At 32.5% G+C, this 20,924-nt stretch overlaps 3 protein-coding genes across 4 annotated transcripts in view; all 3 read right to left on the bottom strand.

The window, feature by feature from the left end:
- LOC134252437 (ras-related protein Rab-37-like) overlaps positions 1-9,234 on the bottom strand; it is a 40,555-nt gene extending 31,321 nt beyond the window's left edge. The window contains exon 1 of one of the 2 annotated variants that reach the window (XM_062734928.1): positions 9,211-9,234. In XM_062734928.1, coding sequence (XP_062590912.1) covers positions 9,211-9,219 — 9 coding nt within the window. In that variant the 5' untranslated portion in view covers positions 9,220-9,234. Of the gene's footprint in view, positions 1-1,332; positions 1,473-9,210 lie in introns of those variants that run through there. The other variant, XM_062734927.1, reaches the window with a different exon arrangement.
- Positions 9,235-11,349: 2,115 nt separating this feature from the next.
- LOC134252395 (mucin-2-like) lies at positions 11,350-16,809 on the bottom strand. Its single transcript, XM_062734867.1, has 7 exons — positions 16,691-16,809; positions 15,604-15,690; positions 12,879-15,458; positions 12,646-12,772; positions 12,162-12,282; positions 11,956-12,059; positions 11,350-11,715 (listed from the first exon to the last, which is right to left on the bottom strand). Exons 2-7 carry the CDS (start codon positions 15,614-15,616, stop codon positions 11,607-11,609), a joined length of 3,054 nt encoding a protein of 1,017 aa, XP_062590851.1. The 5' UTR covers positions 15,617-15,690; positions 16,691-16,809; the 3' UTR covers positions 11,350-11,606.
- Positions 16,810-17,549: 740 nt separating this feature from the next.
- LOC134252413 (protein jagged-2-like) lies at positions 17,550-19,499 on the bottom strand. The gene is made up of 5 exons (XM_062734885.1): positions 19,362-19,499; positions 18,914-19,083; positions 18,409-18,526; positions 18,174-18,325; positions 17,550-17,691 (listed from the first exon to the last, which is right to left on the bottom strand). Exons 1-5 carry the CDS (start codon positions 19,410-19,412, stop codon positions 17,550-17,552), a joined length of 633 nt encoding a protein of 210 aa, XP_062590869.1. The 5' UTR covers positions 19,413-19,499.
- Between the last annotated feature and the right edge of the window lie 1,425 nt (positions 19,500-20,924).

Below are 20,924 nucleotides of genomic sequence, written 5' to 3'. Positions count from 1 at the left end.
TCAGAAACTACCGGTTCAATTTTCTTTATTTTTACACATTTTTTTCTGGGACCCATTTTAATCATTCTGTTAATTTTTTGCAAAAATTGAATCATACATTTTTTCTTTGGAAAACTTTAAGTGTAGAATATTTACATGTGAATTTTCAATTCCGACGCTATGTATGTTCTATTTTTATTTAATATTTCTCTCAAATGGTCCAGTATCAATATGACTTACTAAATGAAGTAACAAAAAGGATATCTTAATCAAAGTTATAACACAAACTTACAATAGATCAATTGATAATTCTAAAATAAGGCTCATTCTCAAGTCCAGTGTCTGATTTCATAATCTTCTTACAGGGGTCTGATAGGCCATATTTCAGACAATGTGGGCAAAGTATGAACAATTTCTTTCATAATATATTGAGATATACATATCAAAGTTGACAAAAATTTTTGAAAAAATTTGGCATCTCATTGTCCTACCTTAAAGTCATCATTCCGTAAGTTCTATGGTCAATACAATGACCTTGTCAGCAAATACAATTTATCATTGAGTCAAATGCATACTGACATTTTTCATACTAATTATTAGTCATTTATTTATACACTGAATTGACAGATTTTCCATCATTTCCAGATCATGACAAGGAGCACACGACTATTGTGACAGACATTCAGGGGATGCTCACTCCTCCATGGCACCTGATTCCACCTCTGATGTTTTGGAGGTCCGTGTTTCCTCTGCTACTATTTTGTATTGTGTTATGGACTTTTGATCTTGGATACTGTTCGTTTTCTCCATATGTTTCATTTCATTTAATGTATACACTTCTTTTAACTAAATCAAAACTATTTCATTTATGTACATGCATATATAATATATTGTCAACACAATAGACGGGGAAAATGGTTAATGTTGAAGAATTCAATAAGTATATTCTCAAACATTGATGTTAAAGCATTTTCATAGAAATTCTCTAAATAAAAAAACTATAAAGGTTTTGATAATGAAAGATAAAAATAAAATAAAATGGAATAAAGTCTTTACGAGCTTTTATACAAAGCAAATGGGAATTCTTGTACCAGGGATCACATCTCTTCAAAGGAGAACACTAATCAGCAAATGTATATGATTTTTCTTTTGCATAAAATTTCATTCAATCAATAAAGAGAAATAATTAAATATACCTAAAGAATCTTTAGAACTGAAATACATTTCAAGAGGCAATACTCTTTTATCAATCACTTGAAATTCGTCGTAAATGAAAATCAAAATACCTGGGAGTTATAATAGTAAAATGATAAGGGCAGGTCATTGTACAGTAAATTACATCAGGATTCCTACCTTCGACATGGCCACAAAACAAAGATTTCTCCTGGAAAATAATCCTGTCAGGAAGTAAAACTCACGGTGTGCTACCGTGCTTAAAACAAGAAAAAGACGTCACAGATTCTCTCTTTAAAAGAAAAACATCTCACGCAAATTGCATGTTTGCCTCCATGTAAAAACTACAGGCTATGGAAATGCACATGGATTGTGTTCTTTTATGTTCTTGCATCCATATAGGATTTGAACGAACGACACATGCTAACAGAAACCATTGTATAAATAATTGATGGAAGACAGAATATGTCGTTCACTTGTTTCTCGTGCTTTTATTGGTTTAAGTCACATCGAAAATACGTGTCTCATTTAGATGCCATGAAGATTGATAATGAATTTAAGCGTTGTGTGTAACGACCAAGTTAATTCAGCTTTGATCATATATCCTTAATTGGTTAATTAAAGATTAATTGTTATTAAAGATGTAATGTTATTATTGTAGTCTTCTTATAATTTTTGCTATGTGAAGTCAGTCGGACAATGTAAACTAAGTAAAATATTCTTCTTAAATATTATTAGTATATTAATCTTGGTTTTTAATGAGAAAAATGGGATAATGTCTTTATTATACAAAACCACTCTCCTGTCTCCAGAAATGAGGGGAAAAGTAGTAAAATGTAAATATCTAAAAAAAAAAAAAAAAAAAAAAAAGTTTAATACATGTAAACTATAGATTAGCTCTATAGTGTGTACTTTGCGTAGCCTACTTAGCAGCACGACACTAAGGGGCCATTTTACCGGTGTCTGTCTGTGTGCCTCTCCGTCTGTCCATCTGTCACACATATTTAAAGAACTGTAAGGTATCAATTTGATATTTTGATAATAAATTGCTTGACTCTATGAAACTTACTAAAAAAATGAGAAGGAATTTAAATCTATATATATTTTTTCATCAATATCACCTTTACGCAAAATTATCTTAATTTAATAAGGTGCCATCATGTATCCAAATCAAATTTGTCAGAAATTGTTTGCCTAGATTACCGTGGCGTTTGTCAACTGTTTGTCATAGTTTGGTTAGCTACCTGATTATTTGCTATAAATTATAAATATTGCAAATATTACAACCAGCATTCAAGCTCAATGTCCATTAAAACAATTGAAAAATTGGAGCAAAGCAAACAGAGAACTCTTAAAATATCAGAAGTGAGATCAGGTGTCATGTAGCAGTAAGCATCCCTATGGACAGGTCTCGTCCTCCGTTTGTTCCTTCTCATAATCTAGTAAACAGACCGATCCGTATAACGGTCGTAATGAAAATAATGACCTGACAATTAGTGTGAACAAATCAGTCAACATTCGACTTAATGATAGTATGTATTTCCCAACAAAGTCATTTTATCGACCATAGAGTCTCGCATTTAAATGAGACTAAGAAGCCTCATTAACATATTTGTCAATAGCTGTTATAGTTAAAGGCATGGATGCTTTTGTATATAGAATCAACTGGGAGACGCAATAAATTAATATGCATATGATAATGAGTTTATTGCTATAAAAATGACGGAAGTTAAAGATTTTCCAGCAAGCTTTATAGTTAGGCTACAAGTAATAATAATAATAATATATGAATTTATAAAGCGCTAAATATTAATAATATAACTCTAAAGCGCTGTACAATAAAACGCAAGTAAACATAATTTAAAAGCTATGAAAACTTATATAAAATATTAACCCATACTCATATATGTGTTCAAAATTATAACATTAAAATACTACAAATTACATACAAAATACAATTACACCATCAATAAAACTCAATAAAAGAACATCATTTGTAATTTATGATTTGCTGCTAAAAATTGAGCACCTAAAACTTAAAAAGCTATCCTATAAAAATGCGTCTTTAATTGTCTTTTGAAAATATCCAGGGACTGGGCCTGCTTTATATCATTAGGAAGGTCGTTCCACAAAAATGCTGCTGCCCAACCAAGTCGACGTTCACCATATGTCTTCGTCCTGATCTTAGGAACAACTAACCGTGATGTTGACTCAGATCGCAGTGATCTGGTAGGCTTGTATTCCATTATAAGATCTTTGATATACGATGGAGCCAACCCGTGTAAGGATTGGTAGACATATGTCAAGATTTTATATTGTGGTCGAAAAGAAACAGGTAGCCAATGAAGATCAGCTAGGATAGGTGTAATATGCTCCCGTTTCGATGATCTTGTAACTAAACGAGCTGCCGTGTTCTGGACTTTTTGAATCCGGTCTAGTAAGGCCTTTGACACTCCATATAGAAGGCAGTTCCCATAGTCCAGCCTGGCAGTGATAACGGCATTCACCATGGTCTTGCAGGCTTCTTTTGTAAGAAAGCGCCGTATTCGTCCAATATTGCTTATTTGAAAATAGCATGACTTGACGACCGAGGATACCTGTTTTTCCATAGTAAGGTGTTGATCGAAAAATGCACCTAGATTTTTTACACATGGCACGCTTTCAATGATATTATCACCAACTTTTAGTTGTAATGTTGGCAGATACTTCTGGTGTTGCTTTGTGGAGAAGATTATTAGCTCGGTCTTTTCTTGGTTTAGTTTGAGTAGGTTTGATGTCATCCATGAACCAATTTCACTAAGACACGCTTCAAGTCGAGAGAAGTAATTGTTCCAATTTTCCAGTGGTCTTATGATCATGTAGATTTGTGTATCATCTGCATAGCAGTGATATATCATTCCATGGCGGTGGCATATGATTCCAATGGGTTTGGAGAAGAGGCAATACAATTTCGGTCCGAGTACAGATCCTTGGGGGACACCAAAAGGCAGCTGTCTAGACTCTGATCGGACGGATCCAATTGTGACACATTGTTTTCTGTTCTTGATAAGACTTGATCCACTCAAGAGGTCCATCACGGAAACCATAAGACACAGTTAGGCGTTGGAACAATATATTATGGTCAATAACATCAAAAGCAGCGGATAAATCCAAAAGGACAAGGACTGCTGAAGATTGTTGGTCTAGGGCTGTCACAATATCGTTGTGGACCTTGATGAGGGCCGTTTCCGTGGAGTGCCTGGGACGATATGCCGACGGAAGTGGATCGCGAAGAGAATTCGCATCCAAATGGGCATCAATCCTACGAGCCACAACTTTCTCCAATATTTTTGAGATAAAACTCAAGTTCGATACGGGCCGATAGTTTTTCAACACTTCCTTATCTAGTCCAGGTTTCTTAAGAAGTGGACGAACTATGGCCTCCTTCCAAGCAGACGGAAAAATTCCCTGATCGAGAGATGCATTAACAATTTCTGTGACAAGCGGTATTACCGGATCCAGGCACTTTTTCAGTAGCTTTGTTGGAATTGGATCCAGTTCGCATGATTTACTGGGTGCCTTCATTATTAGTGAACGTACTTCATCTTCAGTGGTACGTTCAAAAGCAGCTAATAGAGGCCCTTGATAGTATACGTCTGTGCCTAAATAGCTGTCTTCTTTTTCTGTTTTTTGTTTAAGTGTCTCTCTGATGGAGGTTACTTTGTCTATGAAAAACGTTGAAAATTTATTTGCAAGATCTTCATCTGATGGTGATGTTGGTAGGGGACTCTCCTGATTCTTACCCATCAATAAATTCGTCACCCTAAAGAAGTTTTTCAGATCATATCTAAATTCCTGAATTTTAGTAGAATAGAATTCTTCTTTTGCCTTGTGTAGTAATTGGCCTGTTTGCTTACATTCCGCTTTAAAAAGCTGGTGGTGTATTTCCAGTTTAGATCTACGCCAACGTCTTTCCGTTTTCCGCTTCTGTTGTTTCGCTGTCCTGAGCTCGTCTGTGTACCACTCTGTGTTAGCTCTTATAAGAATTGACTTGCTAACAAGAGGCGCATGAGTGTTTAGAATATGCGAGAGGCATTTGTTGTACCCTTGTACTAAATGGTCAACAGACGTGTTCTCATTTCGTGCGGATTCATCTTGTAGTTGATTTTTAATATCTCTACTCATGTCATATATGTTGATATTCTTGAGCCTTCTAAACGTAATCTCTTTACGTTGATGTTGTGGCTTTCTGCAGTTGAACGTTGCATGTATATCATAGTGGTCACAGCACAAGTTTCCTTTCACATCACTCAATGAAGGATTTTTGACTTGAGGACGTGAATATAGTATTTCACTAGATGATCGTGTGATAAGCAAGTCTAGGATATGTCCGTGAACATGGGTTGGCTCGTCCACGTGTTGTATAAGGTTGCGATCATCAAGGGATTGTAACAACCTGCTTGCCTCAGGATCACTACGATTGTCGACGTGAAAATTGAAATCACCAGTGATTACTGGGTCTTGGGGAAATATAGTATTCTGATCAAGATAGGTGTCCCATTCTGAGAAGAACTGACTGGTAGTTAAACCATTCACAGTAGAAGGTGGCGGTCTGTAAATGATACATAGATTCATTCTCATGTCTTCTATTCGGACTGTAACTTCTAGATGTTCGAATTGAGTGAAAATATCCGAGCTTGTGTTCAGAACGGTCACATCAATTCCCTTCTTAAAGACAAGAGCTATTCCACCACCACGGCGTCCACTGTTGCGATCTTGACGAATGATTTCGTAGCATGATGGTTTCAGTTCATTCACAACAGCTTCATCAACAGAGGAACCTAACCAAGTTTCAGTCAATGCGACTAAGTCAAGGTCCTCTGTAAGTATATAGTCACATATTGATAGTGATTTGTTTTTAACTGATCTGCAGTTAAGAGAAGACAATGAAAACAGCTTTGAACTTGGTCTTATGTTTTTCAATTTCACTTTCGTGAGTGTTTGAATTCTGTTTTCCGTACCAACTTTTCTTGGTTTACCATACGTAATGCGAGTGTTTATCTTACACACCGCATCCGTACCGTAGGAAGGGTTTAGGTCAAAGATCTTTGGTCTTGACAAATTTGAATCATTACGACTGTTCGGATAATCATTTCTCTTTACTCGATTTTGAATCAATGTTGGGATTGGGAGAGCTTCGCATGGTTCATCAGAAACTTTCAAGGAAGATGAAGGATTCCTTAGTATATCATCGAAGATATACACCAGGTTATCTCCATTAACCCCCAGTTGATGTCCTTCGTATCTCAACCGCCCACCACAGACAGTGTGGATATGCCTGATGACCCTGCGTGTAACTTTTTTTTTATTTTTGGCAAAATATCCAAATATGACACAGATGTTCCAGATTAAGTGGTATCTGTTAAATTGTGTTCAAATCAACATTGGAATGAAAATGAATAGTGTTAATTGATAAATCGTCATCAGTACATTTAAATGTTGAATTGAATGTCACATTTAACGGCATCTTCTTCATTTAGAAAGTTTTGAATCAAATTTGCTGCATATGAGTACAAATATAGGTCTAGTTACTGCATGATATAACGGGGCCAATTTTTATCCATGCGAATTCCGACATCAATACCCCCCCCCCTTTTTTTTAATCCCTCAAAAAATATAGATATTGTCATTTAAAAATCCAAGCATCTTTTTTCTTTAAAGTACTTGTGTCAAAAATCAGAATGTTTTTAAAGTTATAAATATGCAAAATACCAATCACTAGTAAATTTACGCCTTTCATTTTTATTGAAAAAGTAGCTCTTAGATATAATTGATTTTGGTTAAATCTTGTGATTTTAGATTTTATGAAAGTTCCTTGGAGTTCACAAACCATTTCAAATATATAGATGCACAGCACTAAAAATGTTTTTACTTCACTGCTGTAAATATTTTTTATGAAAAGCAAAGTTACAAGCTTGGTAGAACAACCAATCTGCATTATACATTTAAGTTTAAGTTTTTTGACAGCTACTTTTCAATAAAATTTCCACTCGTAAACTACTTTCCTTGCCATTGAGCAATTGCAATTATTCTGTTAAAATCATTCTGATGGTACACACAAATACTCTGAGGTTGACTTTTAAAAGTTGCTTGAGGTTCTGACTTATGTGGCTTTTGAAAATTGGGTCATCCAACATTCTGTTGGAATTTATAGGTTTGTCAATTGCGTGTCGTTATTAGCATATTATTATTGAATTCATATAAAGCATAATATATTCAAAATATACATGAAAAGAAGAAAACACTGGCTGTACCCTTCAATTCGACATTTAAATATATTGACGGCATATATAGCTTATATCAATTAACAAATAGTCCATTCCTTTCATTTGTTGACGACTTATATCCCAGTGAACGTGAAATTAAGGATAATCTCAGAGTCCGACACTTTTGTTTCATACTAATATTTGGATATTTTACCAGAAAAAGACGATCACAGCAACCTAACAAAACAGGGCTTTATGAAAAACGTGATGAATTAACCTTTTTTTGATCGTCTATTTTCCTAACTTATTCAGCATCATTTACTTTTATCCTGCATTTACTCCTTGCTCTGGCCTAAAGAAGATTACCTTATAAACCAAAGCATTAATCGGTCAAAGTCCTAATATATGTAAAGCCTCATCATGTATTTCGACGTTCTAAAGCATTGGGATGCCATGTGCATTGCAATGTTTGCGCTTAGTATCAACTACAGCCTAAATCGGGTTGAAAATAGCTCGTTATGGGGATATTTCAAAGTACGTTTCAGAATAAACAAAATACATGGTTACCGTCTTGAAAAATAAGTGATACTTGGGCTCGGATAGATATCTCTCGGTTTATTCGATATGCGAGAGCATGCTCTACATTTGAACAACTTCTAAAACGACTTAAGTTACTTACAGTGATGTTGAAAAATATTCATTTAACAGTCTTGTTTGAAGTCATTTCCTAAGTTCTTTGGTCGATACAAGACCTTGTCAGCAAATTAAATCTATCATTTATCAAATGATTTTCTGATCATGAAAATGAACACACGGCAGGTATGACCGTTTGGCTGGGGATCCTTACTCCTCCATGGAACCTGATCCATTTTCTGGTGTTTAAAATGTCTACGTTTGCTTTCACCTTATTTGTATTCAAATTGTCTTCAAATTCAAATTGTCTTATTATAAGACTGAGAAGAGAATACATACAAAAAGAAATTTTGAAAATATATAGAGTTTCTAGCCGTAGAAAAAAAGAGCAACAAAGCAAATCAATACACTTTCAGTACATTTTTAAGTGTTGTGTATACTGCGCTATGTAAAGTATGAATAACCGTTTATCAAAATAAAGCAAAACTTCCATTATTTGAACATTATTTGAACATTTAATAATTTCACATTTTGAAGCTTGGTATGGAGAGAACACATGAAATCAATTATTTTATGAGTCTGGAATGACATTAATTGATTCAGGATTAATCAGACCTTTGAGAGAGCCTATTTACTAATAATAAGCATCAGATCGATACATACATGTACAAAGTTAAAGTGAAGGGACATGAGAGGTGTCATGTAGCATACAAAGATCAAGTCAAAAGATTTAAGATAATTATAAATAATTACCTGCAGAAATAAATAAAATCTATGCATGGAGAAATAAAACGCCTTTCTTTGTTAATAATTTATCGTACCCAAGTTTATTGTTATGCCTCCAATTGATTTTTACCACATTTTAGTTTTAACTTTTCTGCATTTATTATTCACTATTCATGAACTCAATTTTTTTTTTCAATTAACACGGTTTTTAGAAATATCAAGACTGATCGGGATAAACAAAGCGAAAAAACTAATAGCGTTATCGTGTTTATCGATTCCATTACTTTCCAAGTGGCTTCAGATTACCAGACAAATTTGACTCAACGTTCATTACATAAAACAAAAATTACCGTAAGGAAATTTTTGTACATTACATCAACATTTTTGTGAAGTCTTAGTTTCTCTTTATACATCTTACTGAATCACTTTGATATTAAATTATCTCCATACTTACCTTGCACATTTTTTCACTTTAGATTATCTTCTACCATGAAATCTGTCGTACTCGTTTTCCCTTCAGCAAAGAAGATATATATATGTTCCAACGAAAAGAAAAGTTTTATAAAATCACTGATCATGAGAAGAAAGTTTTGTTACATGTATTTTACAGGCTCCATGAACATTCAAAACCTATAAAGTCATAAACTTTTAGCGTTTATTAACATTGTCACCGAATTTTCCACTACATTAGAGTCCAAGACAGAAAAAGGATGAGAACGGTTACGAAACCATTTGGCACCACTTGAAAATCAATCAAATAAGACAGAATGTTACTAGGGGTCGACCAGGAGGCTCCAATACAAACAATTGTCTCCGACAGTCAAACTCCTGGCTTTTCTGCCAATTCCAGTCTTTGTAATTGAATGTTCTATTGGTATAGTGGCCTTGCCTGAGGTATTGTAATGCTAGTCTACGAGTTTCGTCATCTTGTCCCCAAGGATAAGATGGCAATGCTAAATCATTTGTCCAGTGTCGATAGTCTGTTATTTTAGAGGATGTTCCACAAAAACGAAATGTGTGGTGAAAACGTTATTCAGTCTATTGTTAATTTACGACCTGAAACTACTTTGTAAATTTTTAATGCTAATATTTTATTTCATTACCTCGTATAATTTGTTTTACTTGTATTTTTGTGAATAAACTGGATCCCTCTATAGAGAAGCCATATGTTTATCATTTATTTAAAAAAAAAAGCATTTAATATTTTTTTATCAAAGCAAGTAAAAGATAAACTAGATGCTTATTCTTTTTATATATGTTTTTTTTTTACATGATGATATGTAACATGATAACTATTGATTAATTGCAATTTACTAATCATCAATTAAACACCAAACCAGTAGTTATAGTTGCATAGGCTCCACTTTCTATTATCATATTTCAGTAGAATGTCCCGTCAAATCATTCCGCTTTACGCTGATCGATTCACTGCATTTATTGTTACAATATTTAGTTCCTATATTGATTGCTTCAAGTTATTTGATATACCCATACCCAAGATAAATGTCGCGATTTGATTTTTTATCTTTGTTATCATTTGTTGGTTTGTCTATTTGTCATAATGTTTCACAATATTTTTTTATATTTCAGTTCTGGAATTGTACTTAAGTTTGAAAACTGCAGTTCCCTTTAAACGTATTAGTCCTAACTTTGACCTTAAACGCCTTTAAATAAATAATTTTGGCGCTCATATGTTCCACTTCGGCGTTTTTTAAAGCCCATTCGACTCTTTAATTTTGTTATTTCTACAAAATCAGGAATATGAAATTTGTATTTGATAGGAGAGCAAAAGGAGTTTACTCTGTATTTTTCGTAAACGCCATTACGATTAATGAAATTGAAAAACGATTAAATTTTTTATTGAGGAAAAAATGTAATATTTTGTGTTCGAAAGTATTATTAGAAAGATTTTCAAAGTTTATCATTTCAACACAGCATTTTCCGTTATGATCGCTAATTACAAGTTTGTATCGACGAGTTAACTTGTTTACAAATTAAAAAAAATATATGGAAACGTGAAGGACTTTATAAACAATTATTAGCTACAGAACATTAAAGTCCAGGCGTTTTTGAATCATTGACAGCTCCTTTTTTCAATAAAAATGAAACTCGTAAATTTACTTAGATTAAACTTGTCATTGGTCATTTGCATAATTACTTTGTAAAAAAAAACATTCTGATTATACACACAAAGCTTGACAATAAAGATGATATTAAAAAGATACACCTTTGTCTGATAACAATATCTTAGTAATTTTATGCAAGATCATGTCCTATGTATGAAAAATTTCTAAAATAAGTTAAGTTATTGACAAATAAGTTGATAAAGCAAGAATGTCAGCAGCCTTGTTTAAAGTCATGTAATTCATATGAAACAAAACTTGATCAAAATCGTTTACGTTAAATACAGAAACACTGTCTTGCTGTTGGATTGGCATTCATCTCGTCATTTAGATTGACGACATATTGCCAATTAAAAATAGTTATTTCCATTTTCATGATGGCACAAAATTTCCCCATGCTTGAAATTAAAGATGCCGAGAAAAGGTAATAATTTGCATCTCTCAACCGGCAAGTGACGGTGTCTCCATATGAGTAAAAATTCTCAAGAAGGAGGTTTAACAGAAAATAAATAAGCTAAATCTATGACAATTAATTTTTCATCCCTTCTAGAATTTTATACAGTTTGAAAATAATGTAGAGAATATAATTGTTGAGATATTTGAAAGATCTTTAACCTGGTATTGCACATATTTTCTTGTTTAATTTCAGACATTAGTTTCTCTCTGCCGAGATAATTCATTGTCAGATTTTTGGACACTGTAAGATTAAATCTTCAACTTCACATTCTTAACATTCACTCTCAGTTTCAAAATTGGTTTCCATCGTGGCTCTTGTAGAACAAGTCTTCTCAGATAGGTATGTAGTGGATCCAACTTTTAGTCTTTGTTTATATTTCCTGCAATAAAATCTATTTTATTTCTCCTTGAATACTTAAAGTTTAAAAGTTTAAAGTTTTAAATTCCTTGGAACTTTTTCTTTAATTACACTAAATTTTAAAATCTTAGGAAACAACAACTGACAAACTGAAACCGTATTAAAATAAAAAAAAAACGGGAAAGCAACGAAATATGAAATGTTTAAAGGTTTTCGTTGTTTTATGAGTACTGATTCTAAACTGTCTGTTATGGCACATTACCTATGTATAAGGATGAATGCAATGATTAGAAGAGTTGAAAAATACAACAACGCCACAACTATCGCAGCAACAGATCCAGAAGAAGTCTCTTTATGTAATTCCACCTAAAAATACATAAATCATTCCAAAAATATAAGATAAATATTTTTAAAACGTTATTTGTTTAAATTTTACGTTCATTAAAAGAAACCAAATATTGAGCTTACATTCTGTGTTCCACTGTCGCTCCGTTGTAAGGACATGCACGATTTAACCGCTATTTCATTTATTTCAATTATCTTCAGAGGCAAAGTCCTTGAGTCAAATCTCATCCATACTATGTACATGCTAGAATTAAAAAAGGAAATTGTTGTTAACGTAGATTACAACTTTGGTGTTTTACATGTTGAACTACGTGTAACAAACGGTAATAATACTTTCACACTCTAAGAAACAATATAACCCCCTGGGGATGGGGGATTCCTTGACTTTTAAGAAAAGTTGAGACCACGTACCATGAAGGAACAAAGATCTACTGTCGATCAATCACATCTAAAGATACATATAAACTAAAGAAATAAATATAAGATAATCAACTTCGTCTTCTTTGCAATACTAACAGGTAGTGCTTATTATGCAAGAATAAAAAAAAATTATTCATTTTTTAAAAGACAATTCAGCATTTAAAGTAAATATGAAATAACAAATTACTTTTCTTGGAAAGTGAAATTAAATTTCACTTGCACATCAGTCACTCCATATTCCCAAACGATGTCCATTAATTCTTTCTTGACTACGTTAAACTGGTATTTACTTTTCACCTCTATGACAAGTTCCCCTTAATGGCGAATTGATAAAAGAACATTATTTTCATTTAGTGAGTATTTGTCAAAATACTATATTAAGAACTTTATTAAACATAAAATTTATTATGCAATGCATACCTACTGTATCCAGAAAATATCTTGACTGGCAATTATTTGATATCAAAGTTATTGAAGATGAAGGTTGGGATGTTTTTTCAACAGTTGAAGATGAGAAGGCAGATGTTGAAGTTGGTGATGTAGATGACTCAGAACTTATGCGGTCTAGATATGAGGTACTTCCTGATGAAGGTAATGTTGGATGTTCATCTGTTGGTGAGAGAGATTTTGATTCCGTTACATTTTGACTTAAAAAATTGGTCGATGGTTGATGACGTCTTGTTGTTGACAAACCACTTGATTCACTTGGGGATCCCACGTCAATTAAAGGGGTCTGCGGCTTTGAAACGTGAGTGTTGTTTGAATATTCACTCATTTGAGTTTTAGACATGTAATTATCAGATTTTTCTGTAAAAATAACACCTTCTGTGGTCGTGGCTTGTGTCTCTACAGATGGGTATTTTATAGTGTTGGTTGTTAGGTTTATCAACTCTGTTATTGCTTTTGTAGATTGCTCTGATTGTTTTGTCGGTTCCAAAGACAAATCAGAATATTTTTGTAAGGTAAACTGTGTAGAGAGCTTTGGTTCTGTTTCTGACGGTACTGTTTTTGGAACAGTTGATGAGATTATATCTAAAGTCAAGGATTCCCTAGAGATATTTTGAGAGAACTGTTCTTTTCCCTGTGTTGAATGAGTTCCTTTTGACAAAGTTACATTCTCAGTGGCTGATTGTAATGTCGAAAGACTTTCCATCTTGTTTGTGAATGTTTGATCCGAGTGGCTAGTGTATAAAGTTTCTAACATTGTTTCACTTTCTGTTGTCCCTAAAGACTTCTGCGGTGTGCTTAACAAAGAATAGTTTTTGCTTGACACGCTGTTCGAGTTTAAGTTATTTGACTCCGTAGACAGATCATTTGAATTAATTTCCTCCGCGATAGTTGTCAAATCGTCAGATGAAGGTTTGGAACTTGATTCTGAACTAACCTCTAATGTAGATTCAGCACTAGATTTGGTAATGTTTTCTAATATAGAATGAATTGTTTTCAAATCTACAACAGCTGTTACATTTACATCGTTTGTTTGCTGTGTTTTGAATTCTCCAGTTGTAGAAGGTTCTGCAATTGTTGACTGCGTACTTGAACTGAATTCAGATGATAGAGTAACTATTTCTGATACATATTCAGTTTGCATTGTTATCGCATTTGGTCCATCTGAAGAAAGAGTATTGGTTTGTGGAGAAGATGCGAATTCTTCGTGTTTAAATGTCATGTTGTTTAATCCATCGCTTGGAATGGACGATTGAAAATCACCATTTGAAGAAACAGTCTGAACTTCATAGGACGTTTTCTCAATCATATTTTGAGAAAATGTTAACTCAACAGTTGATTTGTTTTCCTGTTGCTCAGTTGTAATCGAGTTTGAAACCGAATATGAATTGTTTGATAAAATAGAATCTGGAGATGATGTAAAGTTGTAATTTACTATGTCATAGGTATTTTCTTCAAATGTTGTTCCAAAGTCAGCGGTGGATGGAAAGGTTATGTCAATTTCCTTCGAATTCTCAGCAGGGTTTGTCATAGTTTGGTCTGGTTGTGTAACAGAAGTGAATTCGTTTGTGATAAAAGTTTCATTTATTGTTAATGCGATTGTTTCAGTTGCAATATTGTTATTATATTCAACAGAAATTGAGTTGTTTTCTACTTTATGAGCATTGGTAGAAGTGTTCATTCTTTGGGAATCCGTGAAAGTGTCTGGTTCGTTAGTTGTGGAAATGTCCAGTTTTCCATCTGTGGTAGTTTCTTTTATCAAGGTTTGGCCAGGTTGTGTGACAAAAGTTGATTCCTTTGTAAGAAACGTTTCTTTTAATGTATATGAATTCGTTTCAGATGTAAAATTCATATTATATTCAAAAGAGATTGAGTTGTTTTCTACTGTCCGAACATTGCTAGTAGTGAATATTCCTAAGGATTCCGTGAAAGTATCTGTTTCGTTCACTGTGAAAATGTCCAATTTTTTATCTGTCGTAGTTTTTTCTGTCATGGTTTGACTTGGTTGTGTGATAAAAGTGGATTGCTTTGTGATAAACGTTTCATTTATTGTTAACGAGTTTGTTTCAGTTGTAATATTGTTATTATATTCAACAGAACTTGTGTCGTTTTCTTCTGTCTGAGCATTGCTAGTAGTGAATATAGTGAAAGCATTAGTTTCGTTAATTGTGGAAATGTCCAATTTTCCATCCGGTGTGGTTTCGTTAAGCAAAGTTGTAATTTCCATCAAATCAGTAGTGGGATTTTCATTTGTAACATCATTTGAACTGAATGGATTTTCGGAGACTGTAGGAGTAAAATATTCCGTCTGTTCTTCAGAAAGTCTTACATTTAAACCTTCAGTAAGTTCATATGGTGTGGTAAATGTAATCTTTGCAGGGTTTGTTGAGCTTAATTCACTATCTGTTTTCACACTTGGCAATTCTTTCATTGATAATGAAGTACTATCATTCGATAATGAAACAGTTATAAGGTCCAGAATTTGCTCCGCTGAAGAATTATTGCCTATTATGGTAGATTCTCTCTCGTTTGCACTTGGTGTCGATGTATTGTCTATGCCATTAAAGATTAATCAACACCGAAATTAAACTTTTAAAAATTGCTTGTGCTTAATTTCTTATGTTTGATCATTATATTCCTCAAAGAATTTAAAACTTGTTTCCTTTTAAATTAATGCGATAATATTTAGAATATCTACCTGTAAATACCATGGTACTATCAGAAGTGAACAGCCGAGTTTCATTCGTTGCTACTTCCTTTGGAATTACAACTTCGCAGCGACTACCTTTAATATATTGAATCGTGTAAAGTTTAGCAAGAAAATGCATTTTCGGAAAATGATTTGCAACTGAGACGATAATTTTCAGTCGTAAAAGCATGATATTGGCTAAATAAACCTTTCTTGTTGCCAATGCTAGATATAAACGGCTAGTATTGTCAAGATTCGATTTGTTGAATGGTTTAAAAAGTTTTTGTTGCCCTTCAAGCCAAATAAAAACTCCTATTGAATAATGACCGGAAATCTTTTTAAATATCAAAATATGTCCTTTTATTGTCATTCTACATAGGAAATTTGACCTCGAGGTCACCTTGAAAATTTGCATACCCTTTATTCGTCTTTACACTCGTGCTCTGCTCGTTTGGCCAAAGAGCAGAGAAGGATCCATTTTTAAAATGTTCTTAATGATATAAATGAAAATAAAATTAGTATTCAAGCTCAAAAGTCCATTCAAACAATACATATCAGGAGCAGAGCAATCAAGGACTTCTGAAACGTCAGAGATGGAGTTAGGTGCCCATGGAGGAGTGAGCATATCCTGCCTACCGGTATTTCATACTTTGTATTTCAGTTACATGAGTTTGTAATTTTCATGAACTAAAGGAATATTCTAATTATCCTTTTCAGCATTGGCAATAACATTAAACTTACTTCTATTTGTAATCTAGAGTTAACAAACAGGATTTGTGTTAATAAGGGGAATTTAATAAATCGGGGTAAAATTAACGAGAAATGTTCGAATACGATTAATCATAATAGAAAATTGTTCTGTGATTGTTCATATCTTTGAGCATTTCTTCATAAATGCAGTTCTTAATATTTTTTACTCAATACAATTTTAAACTTCTTATACTTTTGTTCATGGGAAGAAAAGGAACGGGTAACATCGCATCGTTACGATGATCATGAGTTGTATGGAATACCTGAATTACATGGAATGGATATATATATATAACCTTGAGAACAATGCATGTAATATCTTAATGCATTTGTAACAAACTTTTACCTGTAAAATCTTCTGAACAATGGCATTTATAGGTATTGTGAAGGTCCTCACAGGTTCCCGAATTTAAACAAGCTAGGGAATGGCAGTCGTTAATGCTAGCCGAACAATCACTTCCGGTCCACCCTATGGTGTTTACATTAAATGACATTAACCAAACGCTCAGTAAACATTAATACATTAAAGAATCAAATACTTGCTGTAAAAACAACAAGGTTTTTATCATTAAATTGGTCTCTAAAATTAATTGATTGAAGATATTTTCGAAAAAATATAATAATACAGTGAAAACTATCCAATACGACATACACTAGGAGAAGAACTTTGTGTCGGAATAGACAGGGTGTCGGATTACAGAGTGTAGAGAAACATGAAAAGTAGTAAATGGGAACAAATTTAACGTCAGAATTCACAGTGAATCGTATTGCACAAGTGTCGGATTGGACAGTTTTCACTGTAATTGCAACAGGCAAAACTACATATCTTTAAAAGGATAAATAATACAAACAAACTTTTTTTTTCAGAAATCAGCAATATTTCTCATATATTTACAATTAAATTGGTAATCTGAATAATCTTTACCAAGTATTATGGGAGAATTTTATAAGATTTTGTCATAATATTAAAAATTTTTGCAAATTTTTTAGAATTTTTTGGAATTATAGAAAGCAAAACAAAATCTCATTTCTAAGCACCAAGGAAAACCTACGATTGCTTTATATTTCAGGGACTTATTATTTATGTCATTTCAAATCAAAATCAGTCAAAAAATATATATCAACCCATGCATCAAATTTTTGTTTGTGTTAAGTACACTTAAGAGAGTAGCTCAGGATGTTGGAAAAATGATAGATTTTTTGCATTATTTCCATTTCTTGCCTGATAGACACACTTTGTTTCCAACACTATCGCAGACATAATGTATTCCATCTGGTTGGCAAAATGTCGTACAATCTTGTCCGTAGTAGTTTTCCAGGCAATGAATGTCATACAGCATTTGAATCCTCAATAAATAAGACACAATACTCAGTTTCTATAAGGAATTTGTAAAAATTGTCCAATATTGTTCAAAAACGTTTAAGAAATATAATAACATATCTTGAACTTTATAAAATTTAACCAATTTTCCTTTTGAAAATCCAAGAATTATAATCACCACTCAATAAATTCAATTAAATTCAGAACAATAGATTTTTCCAGGGTGCAGAGAATATGTTTCATGGTAAACTAAGCTAATATCTTCAAATTGAAAACAGTAACACTCTGTCAAAAGACCGTTTTCCTGAAATGATCAAAGAATATTCAATTTTGTTTTTTTTTTAAAAAGAGATTCTATTTCAGTTTGACGTATTGATTGTCTAAACATTTTCAATTTGTAAAACTTTTAGCATATTTAGCCATTATAGATACAATACGGAAGAGTTTAAAATGAATGCTTGGTTTTCTGGCAATCTTAATTTGTAGAATAAGGAAATAAATTATTCACCTGGCATATCCGCTACTGAAATTGTCTGTGAAAGCGGTGTTACTGCCGTTATATCCAGGAGCTTTGTTTGGCGTGAGAGTTATCGTTCCTATGTGGTCGTGACCACCATCTGAATCGTCGTCATACACAGCAATACTGATGGTAAACTGACTCTACGTTATGTATGAAAAAAATTGTAAGTATACATAAGATTGTGGATTTTAAAAGATCATCATGTAGAACTATTGTTATTTACCTTCCAAATTTGAAATGGAATTTGAATAGGATTTTCCAGAGCTCCAAGTTTTGTCCCAAATGAAACTGAACCCGTATCATCATATGGACCAGCTTTGTAGCGAAGAACTGAACACGACCTTGCAATATAATGTGGATTATATATTAATTTTGATTTGACATGTTCTAGTGAAATATGAATAGATATAAGCACATTGTTCACAATATGTGATTGACATTGTTATTACAATGATTTCTTAGAATAAAAAAGTTAATGGCATAATATGACTTTGGTATTTCAAAGCTTGTTGATAACGATTCATCACGTCATAGTTGTCTTTTATTCCTACTTAGATGTCAAAATTTCAAATTATTTTCAAAACATCAGCCGACAATTGGAAAAGTACAAGAGACAGATGTAAAAAGCTTTTTAAAAATAAAGAATAGCAAAACACTTTAGTCTGTCTGCTAAAACTTTAACATTTTCATCACTTATCGTTAATCTATTAAACTTGAGTCTGTCCTACCCTGTCTGAGTCGTGTCATGGATACAGATTGTAAAAGCTGGATCACAGTCCCCAGATGAACATCCAAATATGGAAAATATGTGTTCACAACAGCTGCCGTCTGATGTCTTTCCATCTGGGTTCGAGTAAGAGTCCAATTGCAAAGAGAGAAGCCCAAGTGCAGCCAAAGGCTACAATTAAATCGTAAAAAGAAAAACGAAAAGAAAAAAACTTTTTTTTAAAAATGTGAAATAATGCATTTCATTTCTTAAGTACATTTACATTCTTAAAAAACGGAACAAAATTGTGACAGCTAAAACGAAATTCATATTCAACACAATGTGTCTGAAATACTTTCATATCTTTATCAGGTATTAATTGTATCAAAATACAGTCATGTACATGTTTAGATTACTGCAATTAAGGTAAACATATATGCATCTTTAAATAAACTTATATCATGAAATACCTGAATAGTTTGAGAAATTACAAAAATAATCCAAAGAGATGATTCCTTCATTTTAAATAAGTTTCAGAAAACAAGAGATTCTGTTTCAAGATGCCAAAACAAAGCGTCATAGTCATAAATCATAAATGACCAGAATTATTAAAGTCTAGAGGAATCAACAAAGTTCAGAAAATTAGTATCTTTCTAATCTTTGATTGAGAAGTTTAAATGGTCACGCCTCATAACAAGATTTGATATTATGGATTTATTATGTTTAATGTCCACATTACCATTGTTTTTATCATTCAAACACACTGATTCTCAAATAGAACAGTTCTATGGACTTTTAATTCCACTTTCTTTAAAGATCGTATGTACTGGTCATGAAGAAGTCTGAGCACATGTGCAGGAACATGGAGTTTTCTACAATCAAGAGTTTGATCGATGACTTGTTGATAAAAACATTTTTTTCTTGTTTATAAACCAAAAATAAAATATAATAACTATTTGTACAAACATACATAATATAAAACTAAAATTACAAAAACGTTAAATATTGTCCAATAAATTATAAATATAACTAGGATAATGTATTAAGATAAATTGACGAAAGTTTTCAATTTTGAATCACAAGAAAGAAAAAAAAAATAAGATTGTCAAATTCATTTCCAAAACATTCTTCAAAATTTAATTTTAATTTCACAATTTTTTTGTAAATACAATGTATATCTGTGTACTTTGTGAAAAACGAAAGAGCCAATGATGACAATCGCTATCCGTTTTTTAATGTTTGATTGTATTTTGATACATAAAGAAGTTCACCCTATACCAATGAAAGACCAGTTAGTTTTACATTATTCCGGACGGTTGCTATTAACTTATAGTTTCAAAAGGTGAAAATGTCCTTAAAGCATAGTACAATATCTTCTCCAAATAATGACATGAAAGGTCTAAATCATGCCACAGTTAATCATTTATATGAAATATATAAATTATATCTAAAAGATTAATGTACTGTATTTTATGCAAATTCATGAATATATATCCAAAACGACCAAATCTATCAGAATGTTTAACTAATTACTGACAATAAATGTTATCAAGAAATTTTTAAGAAATTGGTTGTTATGTCTTAAAAACTTTAAATGTTACATAAGTACATGTATTAATAACAAATAATATTTATTCAATCAATTTTCTGAGTACATAAAATCAAAAGGAAAGTAAATGATGTTCTGACCACCTTTTACTTTCAATGATAGAAGAAAATAATTCAAAACACAACCATTATTTATCATTACAACAAAGAAGTGAGTGGCATGACTAAAGTTCGATAACTCAACAAGCATGCATAGTACTCACAAATCATTTCGTTCTGTCAATTAAAGCGTCTTCCACCAGACAAATTAATGTTCTTATTCATTTTGCTCTCTCTCTCTCTCTCTCTCTCTCTCTCTCTCTCTCTCTCTCTCTCTCTCCAACGTATTCAGTTATGATTTATTTTGCAAGAAATACAAGATAAATATATATTAATATATTGGTACATATCTACAACGGAGTCTATCTCCAAAATGAATGTAGATG

This window comes from Saccostrea cucullata, unplaced genomic scaffold (assembly GCF_032062105.1).
Source record: "Saccostrea cucullata isolate Sc308-1 unplaced genomic scaffold, CSIRO_AGI_Scuc_v1 ctg45, whole genome shotgun sequence".
NCBI classification, from domain to species: domain Eukaryota; kingdom Metazoa; phylum Mollusca; class Bivalvia; order Ostreida; family Ostreidae; genus Saccostrea; species Saccostrea cuccullata.
Note: the sequence above shows the minus strand (reverse complement) of the source record. Positions and strands in the feature narration are given on the sequence as shown.

What these genes read in the sequence shown, in the direction of transcription:
- LOC134252395 (XM_062734867.1), bottom strand. An exon ending in GCGACAGTGGAACACAGAAT is followed by an intron (nt 12,060 to 12,161) that starts GTAAGCTCAATA and finishes ATGTATTTTTAG; the next exon opens with GTGGAATTACATAAAGAGAC. An exon ending in GCATTCATCCTTATACATAG is followed by an intron (nt 11,716 to 11,955) that starts GTAATGTGCCAT and finishes ATTTTATTGCAG; the next exon opens with GAAATATAAACAAAGACTAA.
- LOC134252413 (XM_062734885.1), bottom strand. Translation starts at nt 19,412, where the DNA reads ATGAAGGAATCATCTCTTTGGATTATTTTTGTAATTTCTCAAACTATT. An exon ending in TAATTTCTCAAACTATTCAG is followed by an intron (nt 19,084 to 19,361) that starts GTATTTCATGAT and finishes ATTTAATTGTAG; the next exon opens with CCTTTGGCTGCACTTGGGCT. An exon ending in CATGACACGACTCAGACAGG is followed by an intron (nt 18,527 to 18,913) that starts GTAGGACAGACT and finishes TTATATTGCAAG; the next exon opens with GTCGTGTTCAGTTCTTCGCT.